Source organism: Saccopteryx bilineata, chromosome 6, assembly GCF_036850765.1.
Source record: "Saccopteryx bilineata isolate mSacBil1 chromosome 6, mSacBil1_pri_phased_curated, whole genome shotgun sequence".
Classification (NCBI taxonomy): Eukaryota; Metazoa; Chordata; class Mammalia; order Chiroptera; family Emballonuridae; genus Saccopteryx; species Saccopteryx bilineata.
In genome coordinates, this window is record NC_089495.1 from 192,018,411 (window position 1) to 192,030,868 (window position 12,458).

The 12,458-nt window shown below is 44.0% G+C and overlaps 1 protein-coding gene across 2 annotated transcripts in view; it reads left to right on the forward strand.

Annotated features, from left to right (window-relative positions):
- The first annotated feature begins 1,824 nt into the window (after positions 1-1,824).
- Positions 1,825-12,458, forward strand: part of B4GALT5 (beta-1,4-galactosyltransferase 5) — a 69,514-nt gene continuing 58,880 nt past the window's right edge. The window contains exon 1 of one of the 2 annotated variants that reach the window (XM_066234940.1): positions 1,825-1,942. Coding sequence is in view for 1 of the 2 variants with exons in the window: in XM_066234939.1 (XP_066091036.1) it covers positions 4,983-5,097 (115 nt within the window). In the remaining variant the exon portion in view is untranslated. Of the gene's footprint in view, positions 1,943-4,789; positions 5,098-12,458 lie in introns of those variants that run through there. The other variant, XM_066234939.1, reaches the window with a different exon arrangement.

A 12,458-nucleotide genomic window follows, 5' to 3' on the forward strand; every position in this document is an offset into this window, starting at 1 on the left:
ATTCTGCTACAGGTGTTCATTGCAGTGTTGTTTGTACTGGCCACTGTCCCTCAGCCAAACCTCTTGGGGTCAGATGTGTTTTGAAATTTAGAAAATCTCAGAATTTTGAAGGTAATATGGTACATACACAGAATATTTATAAAACACTCCTTGGGAAGGATGGGTCACCCTGTAAGCAAAAATATCTAAATAGTCCTCAGTGGGGCGTATGTATATTCACATTAAGTGTGATAAAGATTATAAATAGCTTCCTGTCTACTAAGGTCCAGTTTTGCCACTAAAGAAGTTCAGGTCAGGTCAGTTCTTGCTGCCAAATAATTTGTGAAAAAATGTTTAAATTTCATATTTTTTAGATTTTTGAACGGTGGCTAAGAATCTACGCATCAGTAATAGCAAAATATTGGGTACAACCTAAATAGCATCATCAAGAAAAAAAGTCTTTAAAAAGTGTGGTCTTGACTGACCTGTGGTAGTGCAGTGGATAAAGCATCAAGCTGGAACGTGGCAATCACTGGTTCAAATCCCTGGGCTTCCCCAGTCAAGGCACATACAAGAAGCAACTACTACTATGAGTTGATGCTTCTGGCTCCTCCCCTTCCTCTTTCCTCTCTCTAAATATTAATAAATAAATTCTTTTTTTTTTTTTTTTAAAGTGTGGTCTCATTATATGTTGAAATATTATGCAGCAGGGAAAACGAATAAACTCAAGCTACATGCTTCATTGTGGATATATCTTATAACAATATCGTCGAGAGAGAAGAAGTTGCGAAAAGGTGTATTCATGATCAGTTAGGATAAGCCAGGTTATGCAGCCCCTATATCTCTGAGGCTTGAAACAGAGTTTTAGTTCTTGCTCATACTACATGTTCATCACTGGCCAAATGGGGGTGGAGGAATTTCCTCCTCACCCTGGAACCCAGCAGTTGGAGCAGCTGCTCTATAGAAAATTAAATAGAGGAAAAGAAGTTGTGAAGGACATACTGGTTCTTAAAACTTCTGGCAGGAAGTGATGCTTGTCACTTCTGCTCTGAGCTGCTGAAAGGGTTTGGTTAACCACTGCCTGGCTGGAGGTTACCAGGGTGAACCTCATAGTCAATGCACATACCTGGTACTGGAAGGATTCAATGCTAAGGCTCCTGGGACCTGGAGAGCAGTTATGCTCATGTCAATGATATTTATCTGCTGACCGCCTCTGGGAGTTTGAACTGAGATAGTCATTGTACTGTGATGTTATCATACTACTGGTGATTAGTGTTCATGGATTGTGCAATGGCTTCCTCAAGGCGGGCGCCTGGAACCATTTCCAGTAGAGTTTGAGGGCGTGGGCTGGACACCCTGCCATTTGTGACTTCTTACTTGAGGCTGTAGATCCTTTCCTTTATGCACTTAATTTGGGCAAGCTTGTAATTGAGTGTTGACAAACACACAATGCCCAACTTGTGTTCTCCTAGTATTTCTCCAAGGACCTCACTTTCTTTAGGTTACTCCCCTCCTCTAAAACCTTTAAGGGCTCCCCATGGTCCACAGGAACAACTATAAGGATAGTGACAGCTCTCATTGATTGAGCACCTGCTACATGGCTGACACTTTATAAACACTCCCTCAAATTCTCACAGCTACCTCAGGAGAAAAAAACTGTATTATCCTCATTTTACAGATGCAGAAATGGAGGCTCAGAGGGTCAAATGATCTGCCAAGATCACAGAGTCAGGAGAGCAAGAGGCCGGACTGGTGAGTCACTAGATCTTTCTGACTCCAGCGCCCCTGCTGAGCCCCAGGGTGAGGCACTCTCCGGTATCACCCCTCCCCTTTCCCTTTTCCTAGGAGTGACCTGCTGTTCCAAGTCTGGCTGGCCTCATCTCATTGCCCTTGAGCAAGCCTGTTTCATCTCCTTCAAAGACCATCTAGAATCTCACTGGATGCTTCCGTGACTGCCTGCCATGTGAGTCCTGCCCTCATTACATTGTACTAGACACTCACTTCCCTGTTCGTCCTGTCACTGGGTTGTGAGAACCTCCACTTAGTCCCCCCAGCATCTGCTGTGCCCCATGTCTGCTCGGTGCACTCCTGATATTGTTTTGGCCTTCCTTCAGCAAATTATTGAACGTTTGCTGGGTGCCAGGCACTGTGCTGGCTGCAAAGACACTGCAGAGGATGAAACAAAATTCCTGACCTCATGGACTTACATTCTGATACAGAAGACAGAAAACGAACAAAGAAACATAAATGTATAATATAATGTCAGGATGAAAAGTGCTCCGAAGATTGCCTGACCAATGGTGGCAAAGTGGATAGAAACCTCTGCCTGGGACACTGAGCTTTCAGGTTGGAAACCCCCAAGGTCATAGGCTTGAGTGTGGGCTCTTCCAGCTTGAGCCCAAGGTCGCTGGCTGGAGCAAGAGGTCATTGGTTCAGTTGGAGGCCTCCCCCCATCAAGGCACGTATGAGAAATCAATGAACAACTAAGGTGCCACAACTACAAGTTGATGCTTCTAGTCTCTCTCCCTTTCTGTCTCTCTCTCTCACTCGCCCTCTTCCTCTCTCTTGCTAAAAAAAAAAAAAGAAAAAGCAACGTGCTCTGAAGAAAAAATAAAGCTGGGTGAGGGGATAGAGAGCTCTGGGACAGGAAAAAGGAAGATGTTTTAGAAGAAAAGTCTCTTAGAGGAGATAACTTTTGGGCAGAGACCAAATTGCAGTGAGATTTTTTGACTGAGGAACTGAACAGTTAATGAATAAATGAATGAACATATGAATGCAAGCTTGAGTGAGTTGGAAATGGAGTGTGGAAGGAAGAATTTGAGGTGGGGGACCCCCGACATCTTTATTTTCCCCCTTCCATTGAAAAACAAGCATGCTTTTTCAGTGCCTTATTATTTCAGATGGGACATGAGTAGAGATTAGGCATCAGTATATAGTTCAGACATGAGGAGGCCTTCCCATCTTTTTTCTCAGAGGAACAGAGGAATTCCTTGCCCACGTAGGCTAAGGTAGACTTGGATGGTGGGGGAATCCAACTGTAGAGGATGTTTGTTGTTTTGAGTTGGCTAGATGGCCACCACCCCCTTCCTAATTGGAGCCCATTTTGTATCAACCAAAGGGGCCAGATCTTTTTCCCTATCCCAAGTGTGGTCAAAGGTATGCAAATCCTTGAGATCTTTCCAACTCCCAGCACGCTGAAGAAGTCAGTCTGGTGAGTGCGACTTTATGGATGTGGAAGTGATGGAGTGAGGGCTTCCAAAAACATACATCCATGGCCAGTTGGGAGCCACCTTTGGCTTATTTACAAGAAGCATGTCTTCATTCAGCTTTCAGGGCAGCCAGCTCCTGCCTTTGCCTCCTACCCCTTCAACATCCTGGTAGTCACCCTCCCTTGTCATTCAAAGTTGGACTTCCTCAAGGCTGTCCCAAGTGCTCAGGTGTGGTTCTTATTTGCATTTTTCTCAAGAGGTAAGCATCTTTTCATCTGCCTATTGGCCTTTTGGAGATCTTTTATGAAATGCATATTCAAGTCTCTTGCTTGCCTTTTTATTTCTTTTCTTTATTGGGTTGTTGTTCTTTTTATAATATTTTGGATATGAGTTCTTTATCAGCTCTGTATTTCTTCTCCTACTGTGCAGCCTATTCTTTCCCCTTCATGGTATCTTTTGAGGAAGAGAAATTCTTATTTGAATGTAGCCCAATCTATCAAATTTTTCCCTTTTGTTTGCTGTTTGTGTCCTAGTGACAGCTCTCTACCTTTGGAAGTCTTCTAGACTGGGGCTGATGGTAAAGTGATGTTTCGAATATGGTCTCACACAATCCTATGGAGTAGGATACCAATTTGGCTGCAGGATGAGAATTAGGGGCCCGATGGAATGCCTGGGCAGTTACAACCTAGTTGTCAAAGGTCTGCCTTGGAGACTGGTCAATTTTGATTTGAGCCCTTACTGCAAGGTTTGGGTGAATTGCTACCCTCTCTAAGGAGTCATGTTCTTATTCTTTTTACCATGTAATAATAAGAGCACCTATCTCAGGGATGTTGGGGGATGTAATGAGATAAGTAAAACTCAGTATTTCAACAAATCTTCACATTGATAACTGTTACCATTACACTCCTTAGGATTGGACCCTGCCCAGAGGTGCAACCTCATCCCTGCTGAGTGAGGGAGACCTACCTTACTGGGGTCAACCTGGGGACAAATCAGGCTTTTTAGCTTCAGGCCTTTGCATCTGCTATTCACTTTGATGTCTCAGCTCATGTCACCTGCTCAGCGAGGCCTCCTTGACCTCACTAGCCTGCTTCCAAAACGTTCTTGTTTTATTGTGTTATATTACTTATCAGTACCACATATTATGAATTGATGGTTTTTTGTTGATTTTTTTTCGTATCTGGCAAGTCTGCCATTCCATAAATGGTGAACTGAATGAATGAGAAAAAGTATGAATGAATGAAGGCGTATACGGAGCTCCCTTTCCTACAATCCCAGCCTTTCTGCCGCACTCGGCGCCCAGCCACTTCAGACGTTGCTTATAGCCTTCTGGCTCCCGGGGATGGGGATGCTAAAGCGCGGAGCTGACGGGCACCAGAGCGACGCTCCCCAAAAGCCTGGGCGGTGGTCACGCCGGGAGAGGGGCTGTCGCCATTCGGCGACGTTCCCGGCCCGCCGCTCAGCGGCCGCGGGGTCCCGCGGAGAGCGCGCGCGCGCGCGCGCGAACGGGTCTTTTGCGTCGGTGCCCGGCGGCGCTGGCCCCGCCCCGCCCCGCCCGCGCCCCGCCCCCGCCGCTGCGCTCGCTCCGGGCCGCTCCGGCCCCCCCGTCCGCTTCATGTGTCCCGGCCCGCGGCGGCCGGCGGCTGGGAACGGCGAAGCGGCGGCCAGCGGCGGCCGGCGAGACCCGGGAGGTGGTGGCCGAGGCCCAGGCAGCGGCGGAGGTCCAGGAGGCGGCGGACGGGAAGCGGCGGGAGCAGGCCCGGTCCAGCCCTCGGGCGGCCGCCCGGCTGCAGCATGCGCGTCCGCCGGGGGCTGCTGCGGCTGCCGCGCCGCTCGCTGCTCGCCGCGCTCTTCTTCTTCTCGCTCTCGTCCTCGCTGCTCTACTTCGTCTATGTGGCGCCCGGCATAGGTAGGAAGGGGGTGCCGCTCTGGCCCCGAGGGGACCCCGGGAACCCCCGCCCCGCCCTGAGGGGACCCCGCCCCTCGCCAGACCCCCGGCCGAGAGGGGACCCCAAGCCTGGTCCTCAGGCGGCTACGGGGACCCCAGCCTGACCCTCGGGAGACGCCAGGACATTCCCGCCCTTTGCACCCGGACGGGCTCCGGAACTCCCCCCAGCCCCGCCGGCCGCCTGCCCTCCTAACCTCGTCCCCTGGCGAACGCGGCGTGCTTTCCCACACCCCTCCTTCGTGCCAGGACTCCCCCTTTCCCGCCCTTACCTCCCTCCAGCCCTCACTTCTCGCTTCTCCGCTCGAGAACTCCCGCTCCACCTTCCCCGGGGATTCCTCAAGCCCCCGTTCCCGGCATTCCGTGCACCCCGAACCTCCCCGGCCCGCCTGCCGGTCCTGGCGGAGGCGCGAGACCCTGTGCCCGGGTCTGGAGGCGCCCCACCATCCCGGGTGCCATCCGTCCTCCCTCCTCCCGCTTCCCCGGTGACTCCACCGTTTCCTGCTCATCATTCCTGCCCTTTCATCCCTCCACTTTCCCCTGTGACATCCACCTCCAGGTCCTCCTCCCCAACACACACGTTCTCTTCCAAGTGGCCAGGTCCCTTTCCTCGCCTGGTGGCACCCTCCTCCCCGTAAGGAGGTCCACTCCCCCCATTCAATACACTATTCCGCGAGCGTCCGTGCCTTCTCCCTATCTCTGCCCCACCCCCGCCCGGCCTCCCCCCCAAGGGCACACGTCTCACCCCCACCCCCTTAGGGTTTAGTCCCTCTCCCCTACGTCTCAAAACCTCCCCTCCCCTCCGGCCCTCTGCCACTTCTGTCACAGTTTCCTCTTGAATGAAGACTTAAGGTGCTGACTGCCTCTTCCTTTTTCTTTCACTTTGCCTCTCTCTAGCCTTGAGGGTATAGTGTGGCCCTTCAGTATTCTTTGGTGCTTGCTCTGGGATCAGAGGGGACAGTAAAATTGGCCCTAGAGGAGGAGATATGGTAAGGCCTTGGGGAAATGGTGTCAAGTGGAGAGGAGAAGGGAGAAAAGATGGAATGGGTACTCATTCTTCTCAAAGGCGTGCCCTTTAAAGGAAAGAACCACTGAAGAACCTGAACCCTGCCCAAGATTTTATAAGAGCACAGAGCAGACATCTAGGACACGAAGAGAGAAATTAGAAGGCTCTCTACAGCATGATGGTTAAGGACAGAGGACATTGGTCAGACTTGGATTTAAGTCCCTGCCCTATATGACCTTGGGTTGGTTATTAAACCTCAGCATGTCTTCTCTGTAAAATGGGGTACCTAATTCTAACCTCATAGGGTTTTATGGATGCAAGTAGATAAATTCCCTTTTAAGGTACTTATCACTGCACCTGATGCATAATTTCAGTTTTTTTTTTTTTTTAAGAGTAAAGGCAGTAGATGGAAGGTTTCAGGAATGTGTTTGCCTGACTTGTCATCACCATGGGGCTCCAGAAAAAACCTCAGTTTACGGTGAAAAAGGATCAGGAGATGCTATTGGTGGTGGGGCAAGGAGAGTAAATTCTGCTAGAAAAAGTGGATTATTTTGATGTTAGAAAAAAGTAGATGGCTTAATTAACTATAAGGGAGTACCTGTAGGATTGTAGTAGTGACCTGTGCCATTCTCTGTTGACCTGTCAACACTAAACTAGCTGAATAGAGAAATTTCTAGATAGAGCAGTAGATTCTCTCCTGATTTTTTAAGAGCATATTTCACTTGATGGTTAATATTAATAGTTTGTACTGTAAACTAGGTCTATGAAGCTAGAACAGGCATCATCAGATGCCTAACAGTTTATGAGGTGTCTTAGGAAAAGCATCCCTCTAGGAAGCCAGAGTATAATGGTCTGATGGATCAGTAGGTAGGAATTTTGGCAGAACAAGAACAGGTTGAGTGATTAGTGGAATTAATTAGAAGATTTCACTAGCATATTGGATATTAGACTAATAAAAGTGCGTATGAAATGATGGATTTGGACCTAGAGGCTGTCTTAGAGCCATAACCCCTTCTGTGAAAGTGACAGGTTATTTCTGGTATGAGTACATAAATCAGCCATATCTAAATGGAAAAATATATCCCACTGGGATGGTAATCACCTTTTTGATTAGAAGAGTTAGCAGCCAGATTCTCCAACAGAAATGAAACTTATCAACTTAATTAAAATTCCTCAATAGTAGATTTTTAGGTCAGTGGAACCCCAGTGAAAAGTAGATTCTACTATGCTTAGATTTCTGTATCACAGATCATTGAAAAGGCTGCAAAGTACTTAAGTTTTTCATTGTATCTCCTTAAATGTAAGTCATCTGAAAGGCAGATCTGCTTAGGATTTACATTCTGTTAGTGGGAAAGGGGAATCTGTATGGTTAGAGTCAGCCAGTTTGGTGGTTTTACTTGGCTTTCCTGTTAATGAGCTTGATTTTTCAAATGACCAGGTTTGGACAGTGGTGTGGCAAATCTTTTCAAAAGGTTAAGGCAATCTAGAAAACTAGAAGGTTTTATGTGCTTTGGGATATGAAGACCTTATTTGAGATAATTATTAAAATGAGCTTAGAAAATAATAGTAGGTCAAACCATATGAAATTTCTGTTTTTGCCAGGCAAAGACAGTTGTATATAATGGCAGTTTGGTATGGCTCAACCTAATACATTTCCAAGTAATGACAATTCTGTTCTGGCATAATGGAAAGTGTCAGACTTGTATTTCCTTCCAGGTTTAATTTTTTCCAGTCCTTGCTTTTGATTTGCTTTGTATACCCTGTGGCCACATTTTGTTCAAGGGCCAAGGAGAAACCATCACTCCAAGAGTGTTACAGCTGTATTCAGAAATAGGTAGACTTGAATTTGAGACGGGAAAAATCATGTTGGTTATAAAAGTTTTAAAGTTATTCATATAATATAACCCAGCCACAATTTCAGCCTAGCCATGAACTTAGTGTTTTTGAGCTCTCATGCCAGCTCTTCATATCAGTGACTCATAGTTTCAGAGCAAAGGGAAATTTTCCTGGACTTGGGGGTCATCTGAAATGGGGTGATGGTACTAGTTGACTGAGGAAATTGGATGTGAGGAAAATTACTAAATATGACTATAGTGTGTTTGTAACAAATGCAAAGTACTTTTAGCTATTTTAATATCCTCATCTCAATCAAATTAGTTTTTTTTTTGTTGTTTTTTTTACTATGGCTTCATTGGACATTATATTTTTGTTGTTAATTCAAAAGTAATGTTTTATGTCAGCAGTTTAAAAGTAGAAATGAAAAGGATGGGGCAGAAAGTGTGATGGAAGTGGTGGATTTGAAAAAGGAAGAGGAAGTGCTATGCTGATTGATAAACATACCTCTTCTCTGGAGTCCTTGCCCCACAGCCTAGTGCTTCTTGTTTCTTTAGTCACTTGTTTTACCTGCACTGTAGAAATATCCTTATTCCTTTCAGGGTTCTGAAGAAAACTTTGAACTTGTTTATGATCCTTGACCATTAAAAAAAAACTTAAGAGCTCAAAGTACTTCCATATTCCAGTCTGACGAGGTCTTTTAGAAGACACGTGAACTATGTATAGATGTACATATGAAGTGCTGATTTAAAGACATCTTAATAAGTTTATGATGTCATCAGATGGGAAGGTTGTATGGGGGTTACTGACCTTTGCAGACTGTTAAACATTACCAGTTTTTAGAGAGGCTTGTTCATAGTTAGAGGTAATAAATACTGTATGCATTGATGAAATTTTGTTAATTGTAGTTCTGCCGTATACACTTAATTTTTCTTTTGTCCTTTGATTATCGAGGAAAGGAAATGGGGAATGGTTTTTTCCTTTTGGTCTGCTTAGTTCCAAGAAAAGTTTGATTTATGGCTTGCTTTTGGAAAGCAGGAACCAATAATTCAAATCCCACCTGACTTGACCAGATGACCTTGAGCAAGTCACTTAATTCTCTAATCTTACACTTAGCACAAAAAACAAAGCTGGTTGAAAAACTAGAACTGCATCTTAATCAAACTTTTAATGAGCTATTTTTACATATAGAAGGTTGAGAATTCATTCACATTCTATACAAATATTGGACCAAAGATTTTAGGTGAGATAAATGTTTTATATAATCAAATGCAACTTTTTCTAATAACCATGGGACAGTTTCAGATTCCCCCCTATTAAATATTACATGAAAATAGCCTTTTGTTGTTGTTTCTTACATGAAAATCTCTAACTACCTCAGTGCACTTAGTTCCTGAGCTTTTCTGGAATGAAATAAATATGGTGAAATGTGGGTTATTTTATTTTAGAAAATTAAGAAGCCTCACCCTGTTAAAGACATCCCCTCCTTCCATGTGTGCTTGCAGATCATATTTTCTTTAAGTATTATGTCATGTCATTCTTCTTAGAAGGAAACAATATTTGGAGAACAGGTTGAAGTTATAAATTTAAACAGTACCCTTTTGACCAGGACTTTGGCTATGTTTTATATCCTCTCTGCAGAATTTTGTTATGTTGGAAACAAGGTCTTGGGTTTGGAGTTGAAATATCTTTAACAGTGAAAATCTGCCAGACTTGGACAATCTTTGAAAACAGCTTTTCAAGACTATCAGTTACTTTTCCAGGTCGTCCATACATAAGCCAGTAGATGATTCTGCTCCAATCCAGTTTCCCATCCTGTGCTTGACAGGCTAGAGGGAGCAGCATGTAATAAATCACCAAGAAGGAAGGTCTCTTTGTGTTGCCACGACTCTTTACAGCTCTTCAAGGGAGTAGGAATTCCAGAGCCATACAAGCCAAAATGCTACTGACCTACTTGCCCTAATTTTACAGTTTTTTAGATCATGGAAGATGTGTTGAGCACATCCAACCATATAAAGCAAACCAAACTTTAGCAAGCAAGAAGTAAGGAATGTGATGCTGCCGACGCCTGTCAAAGAAATAGAGAAAACTGAAGGTTAATGTTGGTCAAGATAAAAGATAATCTGAAGCAAACAGATTGGGTGTTGGCTTAAAAGAAATTAATGGCGCTATCACGAGGAGGGAGGCTTGTGTGTGTACTGTTAGCGAAGGGGCCGTTACTGTTTAGTTTCTAATACTAGTCAAGTAAAGAACTGTGTTTCTTTAAACACTGAGTTTTTTATAGAAAGTTATGAGAATATTAAAGGAATTTAAGATCTGTGGGTCAATAATACAGTGTGTAATACAGTATTTGAGTGTCTACCTATTGTGTTACAGCTGTGGGAGATAATTGAATTCTAGACTTTTGACTGCTGCTTTCCTTTTATAGATGATCATATAAGCCCGCGTTGAGTCATTAACTACCCAAAGCAGAAAATTGTAAGATATCCCTGAGGCAGGTACAATATGGTTGAAAATACCAACAAGATTAATCACAAGCAACAACTAGAGAAAAATAGAACATAGGGTGTAATCAAGTGCTAAATTGTTTGATACTGGCCCGTAATGAATATTCACTCCTTATTTAACAAATAGTCTTTTTGAGTGCCTCCTCTTGTCAGATACCCTTTTGGGTATTAGGCAGTATAGAAATGAATATGGCTGAACATCTCTGGAAGTTTTGCCCTTGTGGTGCTTTTACTTTAATGGGGAGACAGCCAACATACCAAATAATTTCAAGTGATGGCAGGAGTGAACGGAGGGCCTATTTTTTATTGAGTGGCTAGGAAGAGGCCTGGTTGAAGAGGTAATATTTGATTTGAAAGGTTGAACCAGTCACTCACAATTGTGGGGGTGGTAGTTGGGGTGGTTTTGTGGGCACTCAACACATGTAAAGGCCTTGAGGCAGAGAGGGATGAGTTTGAATGAAGGTTGACCGGACTTTATTGAGTGGTAGGAGATGAGTTCAGAAAGGTAGGAGTGGTCAGGACCTGTAGACCATGGTAAGGATTGTAGAATAGGACTGAACCTTAGCTTAGAAATCAGCCAGACCTAGGTTTGAATCAGCCCCGAGTGGGCAAATCATTTTCAATTTTCTTATCTGCTAAATGGAGGATTCCCCCCCCCCCAAACATTGTTGTGAGAATTAAGTGGAATATGCATGTAAAATGGCTTAACACAGACAGAGCTTGACACAAAGCTCCATGTTTGTAATTATTGTTTATAATCATAGGAAATGTTCAGTTGGTCTAATGCTAGTACCACACTGAGAGTTAGGAGGATTGGGCTCCAGGCTGACTTTACCAATAACTATTATAGATATAACCTTTGACTTCAGTTTTCTCATCTGTAAACTTAGATAATTGGGTAGGTTTTGGGGCCCCTTTTAGGTCTGGTGTTAAGATGGTTCTGAGCAAGTGTGAGTTGAACCTTGAAATATAAAAAGGAACAGTGACTTGTGTCGTTATTAAAATAGGCCCCATTTAAAAAAAATTTCAGATTTCTCATTCACTTGTCTGCCACCACTAATGAAATCCTGAGCCATAGATTCTGCAGTACTGTTGCAATGGTGGTGTTTGTGTGTAATCCTCAGACTTCCCAGTTTCAATTTGGGGGGAGAATGGCAGAGTTCATATTATGATGTTTTAGGACACAGGTCTTAAAAAGAATACTTAGGATTTCTATGTTGAAGTCTATCTTTGAAATTGTGACAAAGAAAGGAAAAAAAGGAAATTTGTGTTGTCTTGGTCAAAGAAAAAAACTTGATGGAAATATTTTTTGGATGTTAAGCATACTCCCCCCTTTTGTCCTGTGAGTAATCCTTTTAAGTTGTAACCTGCTAAATCAGTCCTTTCCTCCAGCTTCACAGTTTCTCTTTTGAGCTTGAAATAGAACCCCCGACTCATTAGCTCCTGACCCATCCTCAATCTTCTAGGACAGTGGTCGGCAAACTCATTAGTCAACAGAGTCAAATATCAACAGTACAACAATTGAATTTTCTTTTGAGAGCCAAATTTTTTAAACTTAAACTATATAGGTAGGTACATGGTTATTAACTTAATTAGGGTGGAGTACCCTTTGTGGAAGAGCCACACTCAAGGGGCTAAAGAGCCACATGAGGCTCGGGAGCTGCAGTTCGCCGACCAAGGCTCTAGGTAATTGGATGTTAAACAAAAATGAATTATTACGTTTTGACCCAGTCATTCTTTTTATATTGTGACTGCATGCTAGAGAACATTCATTCCTCCTGCCAATCCTGTGAATTTAGTGTTTTCCCAAGCATGGGAATCACATTGAATAATTTAAAGTGCTATCTCTTCTCCAATTCCCCCTATCCCTCCCTTCTTTTGTTAGTTTGAGTAAGCAATTATTAGACTCTAGGTATTGTTCCTCCTCCTTCCCAGGTTACAGAGATATGCAGGTACTTTGCAGGGACCAGAAGGGAACC